Source organism: Cebus imitator, unplaced genomic scaffold (assembly GCF_001604975.1).
Source record: "Cebus imitator isolate Cc_AM_T3 unplaced genomic scaffold, Cebus_imitator-1.0 Scaffold89, whole genome shotgun sequence".
NCBI classification, from domain to species: Eukaryota; Metazoa; Chordata; class Mammalia; order Primates; family Cebidae; genus Cebus; species Cebus imitator.
Window position 1 is genome coordinate 5866793 of NW_016107404.1, and position 15359 is coordinate 5882151.

At 36.8% G+C, this 15359-nt stretch overlaps 1 protein-coding gene across 4 annotated transcripts in view; it reads left to right on the forward strand.

Annotated features, from left to right (window-relative positions):
• The window catches only part of ERBB4 (erb-b2 receptor tyrosine kinase 4), a 1210589-nt gene that overhangs the window by 424570 nt on the left and 770660 nt on the right, over window positions 1-15359 (forward strand). For all 4 annotated transcript variants that reach the window (XM_017535013.2, XM_017535015.2, XM_017535010.2 and 1 more), the window contains exon 2: window positions 14777-14928. In XM_017535013.2, the coding sequence (XP_017390502.1) occupies window positions 14777-14928 (152 nt within the window). The remainder of the gene's footprint in view (window positions 1-14776; window positions 14929-15359) is intronic.

Here is a 15359-nt window from a genome sequence, read left to right on the forward strand (position 1 = left end):
GCCAAAAAAAAAAAAAAAAAAAAAAAAAAAAAAAAAAAANAAAAAAAAAAAAAAAAAGGAAAGCAGAACACAATATATGGGAACCTGATACCGATTTTAGATAAAGTGGTCAGAAAAGGCTTTTTTTGAAAAGGTGGCATTTGAGCAAATACTTAAAGACAAGTACTTATAGGCTAAAAGAACTTTGGATTTTGTAGTCAGTGCAATTAGAAGCCAAGGGGTGTTCTCAGCAGGAGACTGACATGAACAATTTACATTTTTGAAAAGATCATTCTGGTCTCTGTGTGAAGAATGAATAAACATGAGTGTGTTTCTCAGGGTTTTCCAAAGAAATTGCAACAAAAAGATTTAAGTTACAGAGGAGCTAACAAGTAAGGACTTTACCTTCTCTTCCAAGGAAGGAGTTAGTGAATTTTGGTTTGTAGGCACGATAGTTGTATCATGTTAGATGGAAGTATGGCCTATTATTTTATTTATTTGGCGATTAAGTACAAATTAAGAAGTTGTGTATGTGTGCAAAGTTAACGGATGGGCTTATGGTAGTTAATTTTCTATGTCAATTTGTCTGGGCCACAGAACCTTTGGATGACATATATATTATATATATATATATATATATTATATATATATGCATGTACATATATATATACACACACACACATACACATATATACACACACATATATATGCTGTATATAGCACACATACAAACGCAGAGATTTATTTAAAATGTACTATACAGTATTGGCTCATGCAGTTATGGAGGCTGAGAAGTCTCACAATCTGACATTGGCAAGCTAGAGACCCAAGAAACCTAGTGATGGAATTTAAAGGCCTTAGAGTTACAGTGCCCAGTGATATAGATCCCAGTTTGGATATGAAGGCTTAAGAACCAAGAATGCCAAGGGCTGGAGATCTGTGTCTCAGTTCAGACAGTCGGGGAGAGAGCAAATTCAGTTTTCCTCTGCCTTTGTATTCTGTCCATGTCTGCGACAAATTGGATAATACCCACCCACATTGCGTAGGGCCATATACTCTACTCAGTACACCAATTCAGTGCTAATCTTTTCTGGAAACACTCTTATGAATACACTCAGAAATACTGTTTAGCCAGCATTCTGGGCATCCTGTGGCCCAGTCAAGTGACATATAAAATTACCCATCACAAGCCCATCTCTTGTCAGCATGGCACCCATATGTATATCTTTAATCTTTATTTAATCTCCAGATAAAGACAATAATTTATGATTTCATCTAACATGATACAACTATTATGTCTACCATCAAAAATGCATTAACTTTTTCCCCAGAGGAGAAGGTAGTCTTTTTTGATGTTTCCTCTTCTCCTTGATATCCTGTAACTTAAATATTATGATGTAAAATTAACAGTACTTAAATATTATGACATAAAGTAATACATCTTATGTTTCATGATAAGGAATAAGAGTGGAAAAGAAATACGCACACACAAATGTATTCATAAGATAATAAGAAAGAAATACGACAATTACAGTCCTCATTTCTGTAAATGGTCACATAATCATAGCTAGTATTTATAACTACCTTTCTCTACTACCCATTTAATATTCCCTTTGCTTTCAGCAAGTCCCTCATTTGGTTACGGTTTTTTACCTGTTGTGATGACCCAGACCTTCATTCCAAAACACTTTGGATCATACTAATCCTGCTTACACTGGGTTGTTGTAGTTTTCCATTGAACTTCATCACTGGGCATGGTAATACTAAGAGATGCCCAGAGGACTCTCCAGTATTAGAGACATAATCTGCCTTATTACCTCCATGTTGGAGTAGTAATATTGACACAATCTACTTCTATCCTTAGTAGTCAGGATCAATTATCCCAGCCAGATTAGCAAATCTCTTCTTTGCCTGTTGATTCAGAGGAATGAGGAGCCCAGGGTAGTTGAACGGCAGTCACTTGCAAATCACTGGAATAACTGTTGTGTCTCCTGGTAGAGTGCAATGTTTGGAAACATGGTACCTATTTATATAAGGTAGTCAGAGAAGGCTTTTCTGAAAGAACAACATTTGAGAAAAGATGAATACAGATTCTTACAACCTATGGTAAAGAGTTTGGATTTTATAAGTTTAATGAGAAGCCAAAAGGTGTTTTTAGTGACATGAATGATTCATATTTTTAAAAACATTATTTTGTTCTCTGCGTTGAGAATGAATTAATGGGAGCAAATAGGAAATTCTGGACATCAGTTAGAAGGATACTGCATAAATCCAGGGAAGAAATAGCAGTGTTTTGGATGAAATGACTATAGCAGTGGAACTGACAAGTTTGGACCTATTTGGAGATGTATTCTGAACATAGAGATAACAAAACTTGCCATTTCTGTATAACTATAATAGCATTCATTAATAGTCACTAGAAATAGGTGCTGCTTCTTATGTGGTGTTTAAATATTTTATGTTTTGATGTTTACTACAATGCTAGATTTTTTTTATTTTCCTTTCTTTCTTTCTTTTTTTTTTTTGAGATGAAGTCTCGCTCTGTCACCAGGCTGGAGTGCAGTGGTGTGATCTTGGCTCACTGCAACCTCCACCTCCTGGGTTCATGCGATTCTCCTGCCTCAGCCTCCCAAGTAACAGGGACTACAGGTGCGTGCCACCACACCCAGCTTATTTTTGTAGTTTTAGTAGAGACGGGGTTTCACCATGTTGGTCACAGTGGTCTCAATCTCTTGAACTTGAGATCTGCCTGCCTTGGCTTCCCAAAGTGCTGGGATTATAGGCATGAGCCACCGCGCCCGGCCAATGCTAGATTTTTAAATACCTAACAATATGCATTAATCCAAAGTGCATTCATTAACATTTCTGAGAGAAAAAGTAATTATTGTTAAATCAGAGAATAATTTTTTTTATCAAGTTATCATTTTTTATTGTACTTTAGTTTCGGGGTACATGTGCAGATCATGCAGGATTGTTGTGTAAGTACACACATGGCAATGTGGTTTGCTGCCTCCATTCCCCCATCACCCCAGTCTGGCATTTCTCCCCATGTTATCCCTCCCTGACCTCCCCACCACCTCTCTGCTGTCCCTCCCTTGCCCCCAGCAACAAACCCCATTGTGTGATGCTCCCCTCCCTGTGTCCATGTGTTCTCATTGTTCAACATCCACCTAGGAGTGAGAACATGTGGTGTTGGATTTTTCTGTTCTTGTGTCAGTTTGCTGAGAGTGATGGTTTCCAGATTCATTCATGTCCCTTTGAAGTACACAAACTCATCATTTTTTATGGCTGCATAGTATTCCATGGTATATATGTGCCAAATTTTCCTTGTCCAGTCTATCATCGATGGGCATTTGGGTTGGTTCCAGGTCTTTGCTATTGCAACCAGTGCTGCTATGAACATATGTGTGCATGTGTCCTTATGATAGAATGATTTACAATGCTTTGGGTATATACCCAGTAATGGGATTGCTGGGTCAAATGGAATTTCTATTGCTAGGTCCTTAAGGAAACGCCACACTGTCTTCCACAATGGTTGAACTAATTTCCACTCCCACCAACATTTCAAAAGTGTTCCTATTTCTCCACATCCTCTCCAGCGTCTGTTGTCTCCTGATTTTTTAATGATCACCATTCTAACTAGCATCCGGTGGTATCTCAGTGTGGTTTTGATTTGCATTTTTCTAATAATCAGTGATGATGAGCATTTTTTTATATGTTTGTTGGCCTCATATATGTCTTATTTTGAAAAGTGTGTGTTCATATCCTTCTCCCACTTTTGGATGTGTGTGTGTATTTTTTTCTTCTAACTCTGTTTTAGTTCTTTGTAGACTCTGGATATTAGCCCTTTATCAGATGGGTAGATTGCAAAATTTTTTTACCACTCTGTTGGTTTCTGGTTCACTCTAATGATTGTTTCTTTTGCTATACAGAAACTCTGCAGTTTAATTAGGTCCCATTTGTCTATTTTGGCTTTTGTTGTCACTGCTTTTGGCTTTTTAGTCATGAAGTCCTTGCCTATGCCTATGTCCTGAATGGTTTTGCTTAGGTTTTCTTCAAGGATTTTTATGGTGTTAGGTTTTATGTTTAAGTTTTTAATCCATCTGGAGTCCATTTTAGTGTAAGGTGTCGGAAAGTGGTCCAGTTTCTGTTTTCTGCACACTGCTACCCAGTTTCCCAACACCATTTATTAAACAGGGAATTGTTTCCCCATTGCTTGTTTTTGTCAGGTTTGTCAAAGATTGGATGGTTGTAGATGTGTGGTGTGCCTCCAAGGCCTCTGCTCTTTTCCATTGGTCTATATCTCCATTTTGGTACCAGTACCATCCTGTTTTCATTACTGTAGCTTTGTAGTATAGTTTGAAATCAGGTAGTGTGATGTCTCTGGCTTTGTTCTTTTTGCTTAGGATTGTCTTCACTATGTGGGCTCTCTTTTGGTTCCATATGAAGTTTAAGGTGGTTTTGTCCAGTTCTTTGAGGAAGGTGATTGGTAGCTTGATGGGGATAGCATTGAATCTATAAATTACTTTGGGCATTATGGCCATTTTCACAATATTGATTATTTCTAACTATGAGCATGGAATGTTTCTCTATTTGTTTGTGTCCTCTCTTATTTCCTTGAGCAGCGGTTTGTAGTTTTCCTTGAAGAGGTCCTTTACGTCCTTTGTTTATTGTACTCCTAGATATTTTATTCTTTTTGTAGCAATAGTGAATGGGAGTTCACTCATGATTTGGCTCTCTGTTAGCCTGTTATTGGTATATAGAAATGCTTGTTATTTCTGCACATTGATTTTGTACCCTGAGACTTTGCTGAAGTTGCTTATCAGTTTAAGGAGATTTTGGTATAAGATGATAGGGCCTTTAAATATACAATCATGTCATCTGCAAATAGAGACAATTTTACTTCCTCTTTTCCTAATTGAGTACTATTTATTATTTTTTCTTGCCTAATTGCTCTGGCTAGAACTTCCAATACTATATTGAATAGGAGCGGTGACAGAGGGCATCCTTATCTACTGCCAGATTTCAAAGGGAATGCTTCCAGTTTTTGCTCATTCAGTATGATATTGGCTGTAGGTTTGTCATGAATAGCTTTCATTATTTTGAGATATGTTCCTTTGATACCTAGTTTATTGAGAGTATTTAGCATAAAGTGCTGTTGAATTTTGTTGAAATCCTTCTCTGCATCTATTGAGATAATCATATGGTTTTTGTCTTTGGTTCTGTTTATGTGGTGGATTACATTTATAGACCTCCATATGTTGAACAAGCCTTGCATTCCTGGAATGAAGCCTACTTGATTGTGATGGATAAGCTTTTAATGTGCTGTTGGAATCAGTTTGCCGTATTTTATTGAAGATTTTTGCATCTATGTTCATCATGGATATTGGCCTGAAGTTTTCTTTTTTTGTTGAGCCTCTGCTGGGTTTTGGTTTCAGGATGATGTTGGTCTCATAAAATGATATGGGGAGGATTTCCTCTTTTTGGATTGTTTGGAATAGTTTCAGAAGGAATGGTACCAGCTCATCTTTGTACGTCTCATAATATTCAGCTCTGAACCCATCTGGACCTGGACTTTTTTTATTGATAGGCTATTAATGCCTGCCTCAACTTCAGCCCTTGTTATTGGTCTGTTCAAGGTTTCAACTTCATTCTGGTTTAGGCTTGGGCTTGTGCAAGTGTCCAGGAATTTATCCATTTCTTCCAGGTTTACGTACATAGAATTGTTTGTAGTAGTCTCTGATTGTAATTTGTATTTCTGTGGAGTCAGTGTTGATATCCCCTTTACCATTTTTTATTGCATCTATTTGATTCTTCTCCCTTTTCTTTTTTATTAATCAGGCTGGCGGTCTATTTTGTTGATCTTTTCAAAACACCAGCTCCTGGATTTACTGATTTTTTGAAGGATTTTTTGTGTCTCTATCTCCTTTGGTTCTGCTCGGATCTTAGTTATTTCTTGTCTTCTGCTAACTTTTGGGTTTTTATTATTTCTTGCTCCTCTATCTCTTTCAATTTTGACAATAGGGTGTTGATTTTAGATCTTTCCTCACTTCTCTGGTGAACATTTATTACTATAAATTCCCTCTAGACACTGCATTAAATGTGTCCCAGAGATTCTAATTTGATTGCACTGTGGTCTGAGAGACTGTTTGTTATGATTTCTATTCTTTTGCATTTGCTGAGGAGTGATTTACTTCCAATTATGTGGTCAATTTTAGAGTAAGTGCTATGCGATGCTGAGAAGAATGTATATTCTGTGTATTTGGGGTGGAGATTTCTGTAGTTGTCTATTAGGTTTGCTTGGTCCAGATCTGAGTTCAAGTCCTAGATATCCTTGTTAATTTTCTGTTTTGTTGATCTGTCTAATATTGACAGTGGAATGTTAAAGTCTCCCACTATTATTGTGTGGGAGTCTAAGTCTCTTTGTAGGTCATTTAGAAGTTGCTTTATGAACCTGGGTGTTCCTGTATTGGGTGTGTATATATTTAGGATCCTTAACTCCTCTTGATGTACAGATCCTTTTACTATTATGTAATGCCCTTCTTTGTCTCTTTTGATCTTTGTTGGTTTAAAGTCCATTTTATCAGAGACTAGCATTGCAACTCCTGCTTTTTTTTTCTCTCCATTTGCTTAATAAATCTTCCTCAATCCCTTTATTTTGAGCCTATGTGTGTCCTTGCACGTGAGATGGGTTTCCTGAATACAGCACACTGATGGGTTTTGAGTTTTCATCCAATTTGCCAGTCTGTGTCTTTTGATTGGGGCATTCAGCCCATTTACATTTAAGGTTAATATAGTTATGTGTGAATTTGATTCTGCCGTTTTGATGCTGGCTGGTTGTTTTGCCCCTTAGTTAACACATTTTCTTCATTGTGTCGATGGTCTTTACCATTTGGTACATTTTTGGAGTGGCTGGTACTCGTTGTTCCTCTCCTTGTTTAGTGCGTCTTTCAGGAGCTCTTGTAAGGCAGGCCTGGTGGTGACGAAATCTCTCAGCAGTTGCCCTTCCATAAAAGATTTTCTTTTTTCTTCACTTATGAAGCTTAGTTAGGCTGGATATGAAATTCTAGGTTGTGAGTTCTTTTCTTTAAGAATGTTAAATATTGGCCCCCACTCTCTTCTGGCTTGTAGAGTTTCTGCTGAGAGATCTGCTGTGAGTCTGATGGGCTTCCCTTTATGGGTAATGAGAATGAAGACACAACGTACCGGAATCTTTCTTGCTGCCCTTAGCATCTTTTCCTACATTTCAGCCCTGGTGAATCTGACAATTATATGCCTTAGAGTTGCTCTTCTTGAGAAATATCTTTGTGGTGTTCTCTGTATTTCCTGGACTTGAATGGTGGCCGGGCTTGCTAGGTAGGGGAAGTTCTCCTGGATAATATCCTGAAGAGTGTTTTCCAGCTTGGATTCATTCTCTCTGTCACATTCAGGTACACCTATCAAACAAAGATTAGGTCTTTTCACATAACCCCCTATTTCTTGGAGGCTTTGTTCATTTCTTTTCACTCTTTTTTTCTCTATGCTTACCTTCTCATTTTATTTCATTGAGTTGGTCTTCAATCTCTGATATCCTTTCTTCCACTTGGTCGATTCAGCTGTTGAAACTTGTGTATGCTTCGCAAATTTCTTGTGCTGTGTTTTTCAGCTCCGTGAAATCGTTTATATTCTTCTCTAAGCTGTTTATCATAGTTAGCATCTCATCTAACCTTTTTTCTAGGTTCTTAGTTTATTTGCATTGGGTTAGAACATGTTCTTTTAGCTCTGAGAAGTTTGCTATTACCCACCTTCTGAAGCCTGTTTCTGTCAATTCATCTGATTCATTCTTCATCCATCTTTGATCCCTAGCTGGTGAGGAGTTGTGATCCCTTGGAGGAGGAGAGGCATTCTGGTTTTTGGTGTTTTCCTCTTTTTACTCTGGTTTCTTCCCATCTTACTGGATTTATCTATCTGTGGTCTTCGTAGTTGGTGACTTTTGGACAGGGTTGCTGAATGATATCCATTTTTCTTGATGTTAAAGCTATTTATTTCTGCTTCTTAGTTTTCCTTGTAACAGTCAGGCTCCTCTGCTGCAGGACGGCTGGTGGTCCACTCCAGACCTTGCTTGCCTGGGGATCACCCACGGGGGCTACAGAACAGCAAGTGTTGCTGCAGGTTTCTTTCTCTGCTATCCTCATCCCAGAAGGGTACCCACCAGATGTTGGCCTGAGCTCCCCTTTATGAAGTGTCTCTTTGGGTATGCAGCAGGGGTCAGGAGAGCTGGTTAGGAGACAGCCTGTCCCTTATAGGAGCTCAAGGGCTGTACTGGGAGTTCTGCTGTTCCATGCAGAGCTACTGGGCAGGTACCTTTAAGTCTGCTGCAGCTGAACTCATAACTGCCTCTTTTCCCAGGTATTCTGTTCTAGGAAGGTCAGTTATAAGTCCCTGTTGTGCTGCTGCCTTTTTTTAATAGATGCCCTGCCCAGCATGGAGTAGTCTAGTCACAGTCGGCCAGCAGAGGTGTTGCTGAGCTGCTGCAGGCTCTGCACTGCACTGTGTGAACTGCCTCAGTAGTGGTGGACTGCCTTGGTAGTGGGGGATGCTCTTCCCCTCACTGAACTGGATGGTCCCGGGTCCAGCTGTGCTTGCTGCGAAACTCTCAATCCAGAGTGTTTCAGATTGCTTGTTTTGTGGGGGTGGTACCCGTTGAGGCAGATCCCCTGGCTCCCTGTCTTAGCACCCTCCCTTTCAGTTGAATGGGTGTCTCTGTCTCCCAGGCATTCCGGGCACCGGCCGAAAAGGCAGCCTAGACTTGTGTGAGTCTCTGTGCACCGATGTGCATCAGCTGAAACCACTGCACTGAAAACTTGTGGCACTTTTAGGCCCGGGAATCTCCTGGTCTGTGGGCAGTGAAAACTTGTTTGGAAATGTGGTGAGCACTCATCCTCTGTGCTGTTCTTACTGGGAACTGCACTCCGGAACTGTTCCTATTCGGCCATCTTGGATCCTCCAAGTTACCATTTTTTATGTAGACGGTCTTTGAATTATGTGCACTCAATATGTAAGTGACTTAAATGTACTGCTGACTGCTTTCCTTGCTGTGTGCCTTGTAAAACTACACGAGCTCCTACTAAACACCTTGGAAATTTTTCTCAGTAATTATTTTGTCATGATACTAGGAGAAGAGCAGATGCTAAATAATTATTTATTTCTTAATTGATAAACTGATATCTCACAATAGGCATTTGATTTGAAGTTAGTTAATATATATATGTGTGTGTGTGTGTGTGTGTGTGTGTGTGTGTGTATATATATATATATATATATATATATATTTAATTCCTATCATCTTTTCTTTGTAAGCAAGTAGAATGCTGGTATCATAGTCAGAACAAGACTGGAGGCCATAATTAATTTTTAGTTTTAATATGGATATTTTTAAGGTTTCTTTATTTTACTTTTAATGTATTTTCCCCAATGAATCAAATGAATATATTGTTAACCATCCTTTTTATATAGCTACCAAATTTTTACTTTTTACTGTTTTACTGAATGAGGATTACATGGTTCACAAGCTGTTGGTTATAAATCTTAAGTCAAGAAAAATTAAAAGCCTGTGTTTGGAAGTATGGCTACATTTGTAACAGAATCAATGCTAAATAGAATAATTGATGATTTTATTAGGACCTCACTTATAGCTTTACTCCTGGAGTTACATTTGGCATGAAAGCGTTAGGGAGCATATGTGAAGTTTGGATTTTTGAAGCTTGAATTATCATAGGCTTATCATTTAAGTACTTTATAGTAGTATTGACAAAGAGGGCTGATTTTTGTTAAACAAATTTTGGCTGCTGAAGACAATTTTTCAATTGTGTTTTGATAAACAGCTTTGTGAAATCAATAAAACTGGATGGTTTAAGCATTGTCTTGTATACATTGCTTGATTGTAAAATCAATTGACAAATGAAAGTTGTGAGTCACTCAGTGGAGGCTCCACAAAGACAACTAAAAATGATTTGTATGAACCTATCCAAACTAGTTCTTTAAAAATCAAGTTTGTCTTTCAAGATAAAATTTATGATGAATATACTGTGAATTCTAGATAGTTTGAATCAAACATAAATGAAAGCCTCCAGAGACAAAATATCTACTAAATTGAGCTGCATGTAGCAAAAAAAAACTGCAAAGACTAGAATGTTTGGCAAATAGAGTATTGTAATTAATATAATTTTCTGTTTTTTGTAGGATCATGTTTTGTTGCCGAGAAATATTTCTAAACACACTTATTCCAATTTTCCATTTTAAGAAAGTATATACAAAACTTAGCTGATCATTTATTGAGCAACAGCAACTTTTTTTTTAGTTGAGGGTCATTTTCTGAGTACCAGTTATAATTGTTCTGATATCAATTAAATGAATTCTTGCATTGTAGGATAGTGTATGTTCATTATAAGAAGTTTAAACGAAATCCGAAGTATTTGTACTATACAAATATCTAAATGAATATTGACAGTGAGAAAAACTTACCATTAATTTATAACTATCCAGATTCAAATAATACTGTATAATATTATATTATTATATAGGATATATTCTGGTATACTTTTTTTATATATGTATAATGGGAATTATGCAAAAATACCTACATATTGCAGTTATAGTATAGATACATCTCTCAAAAGTTGTTTAAGTTTCTATAGAAAAGGTCAGAATACACCAAATATTTTGAAAACAATTTCATTTATGTTATTACATATTGAATTTTATATTAAAGTATGAGTATGATTTCCAATTGAAAGAAACAATACAAAATAAGTGATACATAGATTGCAATGTGTTACTGGGTATACTTTAAAAATGGTGAAGCAAGTTTATTAATGGATGCCATATTACCCTATAATTAATTATATTAAAATATGTTCATCCTCATTGGAATTTGAGATAATTAAAATCTGTGTTTCATAAACGCATATAATAATACCTCTTCTTAACAGTCATTTTATAATTTTGTAAAGATTTTATATAAATTTACATGGAACAATAAAATGAAGATCATGGATTAAGGTTTTTCCAAAAGGGACTTTAATATATAATGAAAAATATCTTGGACTTTGATCTTAATTTATCAGGAATATGCACATGAATAAATTTTGTTTGTTCTCCTGCATATGTTGAATATTATTGTAGTTACCAACATAAATTCATTTCTTCCTGTGTGTTTGTTTTAATAATAAGAGAACATTCCACAGAGCCAATAAGATGTTATGATTAGGAATGATACTGTAATTTCTTTATAAATTGAGCAAATTCAGCCAAACCAAGTAAAACAGTTAAAATTTTTCAAAGTCAAAAGCATATAACTCAACCAGAATTTAATCCTTTCTGTGTGTAACGTTTTAGCAGGTGAGTCCAATATTCATCATTATCTTGATCATATTGATAATATGACAATGTAAAATATCTATTGCTTGAAAATCCTACTCCCTTTTAGCTCAGTTCTCATCCATCTCTAAGATGTGTCACTCATTCTTGTGGTCCAAGAGGATGGCTCATGTTTTAGCCATGACATCTGCATTTCTGGCATCAGGCTGGAAGACATTACGAAGAAGAAACCAGGCAAAATCAGGCTTCAGCCATGTTTGAAATCAAGCTCTGGGAAGGTGTCATACAACATGTCAGAACTTAGTCCATTGACCAAACTTACCTCTAAGGGGTTCAGATAAATACAATCTTCATTTTGGGTGACCACATATCCAAGTAAAAATTGTGTAGTCTGTTACAATGAAGGAAGAGTAAAATGGATATTAAAGATTCTAGAGGTCTTTCCCATAGTATCCATCCACATCACTCTACAAAATCTGCATTCTCAAATCCAGTGAATGAATTCCAGTGTGACGTATGAGGGGCTTGGAGGGAGCAGGGGAGTACTAGCATGGAGGTTATAAGGTGATAGGACCCTGGAGAGAGAGGAAGTGATTTTTAAGATTTATTTAATGTAGGATTTAGAGAGAAATGGTCTGAAGATTGTTTCAGTGCTACTCTAACAATGTACCACAGAGTGGGTGGCTTAAAACAATAGTGGTTTATTCTCTCACCATTCCGGAGGTTAGAAGTCCAAAATCAAGGTGACAGCAGGCTCGTTCTGCCTCTGAAACTCAAGGTAGAATTTTTCCTTCCCTCTCTCTAGCTTCTAATGGTGACCATCAATCTTTAGCATTCCTTGGCCTTTAGCAACATTGCTGTACCCTTTGCGTTTCTGCTCATGGGGCTTTCTTCTCTGGTTGTCTTTGTGTGCACATGGTATTTTCCTCTTTTTATAGCAGGGCTGTCCAATCTTTTGTCTTCCATGGGCCATACTGAAAAAAGAATTGTCTTGGGTCACACATAAAATACACTAACATTAATGATAGATGATACAAAAAATATAATGTTTTAAGAAAGTTTAGGAATTTGTGTTGAGCCACATTCAAAGTCATCCTGGGCTGCCCTGTGGCCTGATCGCTGTGGGTTGAACAAACTTGCCTTATAGAGACATCATTATGTTGAATTAATTACCACCCTAATGACCTCATCTTAATTTGGTTTACATCTAGGAAGACCTGTTTCCAAATAAGGTCACATTCCTAGATAATGGGATTTAGGACTTCATGTGTCTTTTAAGGACACACTGGTAACAGAGTACTTTTAGAAAATATATTGTTGGTCTACTTTAGAAATCCAGACTTTAAAAGTTTGTGTTTTTGTTTTTATAATGAGTTTCTGTTACGGTTACAGACGTATACTATTTTTAAAGATTTTTGGATTAAAATCTTTGTTATTTTTGATGTGTTCATAAGCAAAACAGCCTTTAAGGTAGTCCTAATGATTAGGCTATACCCATCTAGATGTGTTTTCTTTCCACTGCAGGAATTCATTCCTTTGAAAACAACATCAGGCATCATTTCTTTTTTACTTCTGTGTATATAAGACACGGCTGTATACATTACCTTATTACTAAGCTGTGTTCCTAGTGTGTTTGCAATCTACACTTTGTATCTTGCCTTAAATTTCCGAACCATTTAACACTATATACCATTATTAAAAGATTTATAATTTATTTTTTAGTCTACTTAGGATTAGAGTCAGTACATTAAGTGGTAAATATTGTGTTCTGTCAGGTATATAAACCGTGAGAATAATAGCTAAAAATCTGGCTTCTGGAAGTCACACAATTTTTTTTTTTTTTTTTGCAACAGAGTCTCACTCTGTTGCCCAGGCTGGAGTGCAGTGTCATGATCTTGGCTGATAGCAACCTCCACCTCCTGGGTTCAAGTGATTCTCCTGCCTCAGTCTCCTGAGTAGCTGGGATTACAGGCATGAAACACCACATCCAGATAATCTTTGTCTTCTTTACTAAGAGACAGGGTTTCTCCATGTTGGCCAGATTGGGAACACCTGACCTCAGGTAATTCACCTGCCTCAGCCTCCCAAATTGCTGGGATTACAGATGTGAGCCACCATGCCCAGCCACAAAATTAAAAAGTCAAAAGAAAACAAAAAACTTTTGTAAACTTATGTGCTCACATAGGAACAGAACTTGGCGGACAGATTATTTACTATCAATTTGCCAGGAAACTCAGTGTACCTCAGAAACTCATGAATATATACAGTGATATTTCAGGTGATAACAACAAAACTTGTATTTTTTATATATCTTGTTTATAGTTTACAAATATTTCAATTTAGACCTAGAGACAGAAATACCATTTAACCTAGCAATCCCGTTACTGTCTATCTACTTAAAGGAATATAAATAATTTTATTATAAAGACAGATGCACGTTGTATGCTCATTACAGCACTGTTCACAATAGAAAAGACATGGAATCAACCTAAATGCCCATCAGTAATAGACTGGAAAAACAATATGTGGTACATATATACCATAGAATACTATGCAACCATAAAAAATGGTGAAATCATGTCCTTTACAAAGACGTGGATGGAGCTAGAAGCCATTATCATTAGCAAACTAAAGCAGGAACAGAAAACCAAATACTACATATTCTCACTTATAAGTGGGAGCTAAATGATGAGAATGCATGGGCACATGGAGGAGAAAAACATACCGTGGGGCCCACTGGAGAATGGAAGCTGAAAGAAGGGAGAGGACAAGGAAAAATAACTAATGGGTTCTAGCCTCAGTAGCTGGGTGATGAAATAATCTGTGTGAATAACCCCAATGCCACAAGTCTATCTATGTAAACAAACTTGCACATTTACCTCTGAACTTAAAAGTTAAAACATAATAAAAGTAAAGTGTGTTTGAGGTCTTGTAGGTACAAATTTATGTAAAAAATTTACTCAGCTAGAACACCTTATACAATAAATACAATTTTTAAGTAAAACTGTTACTTTCACTATCTTTTGATGTTGATTCATTTTCATTTGTAGAATTGCCCAGTTAGAGAATAAATTATATGTCCTAAAAAAAAAAAAAACAAACAAAAAACAAACAAACAAACAAAAACCACGTTTAAATAAAAGTAAATGTATTTACATGCTTCATATGGTCATTACAAATGGGATTAAGTTTATCTCCTTGCTATTTATTTCTGTGGAATCTATGCCTTCCTCCTCTCTGTGATTAGCACATGTAATTTGGGAATATAAAAGTGAAAATATTTATCAGTATGTGGGTCTATGACTCTTAATGACAATCAAAATATTTGTATTCAGAGAACTGGGATAGGCTTGTGGAATAGAGTTCTGAAGAAGGTATTATCATTGTGCATATCATATAAAGGTTATATAATTTCACGTGTATCTTCTTGTCTTTGCAGTGTGCGCGGGAACTGAAAATAAACTGAGCTCTCTGTCTGACCTGGAACAGCAGTACCGAGCCTTGCGCAAGTACTATGAAAACTGTGAGGTCGTCATGGGCAACCTGGAGATAACCAGCATTGAGCACAACCGGGACCTCTCTTTCCTGCGGGTAAAACTATGGCTTTCTTTCTGTTCTTTGTGGTTGGACATTGGTGTCATGATGCATACAGGTAGATCTGCATGCTGATACCTGGAAGCTGTGCTATTCTGCCTGCCAGGCACTGTGACTGTAGGGAGGAGATAAGAGATAGTGAAACACACCCAGGAAAAGAACAAGAGTTTGGCTTTGTTAAGCCATAATGACTGACGCTTTTGAGTTTAGAGCAGTTGCTGTTGACTTAACAATTGATAAAAAAATTCTGTCATCGTGTAGTACATGACATCTGGCAAATCTTTTTCTGAGAAGCTGTGAACTAGGAGAATCAGAGGAGCAATCAGATAAGAATTGATAACTTTAGCCAGTCATCTCCATTTCTGCCTCTTTTCTGCCACTTTTGACTTTGAGTATTTTATATTACATAAGGAGACTAAGGCTATTAC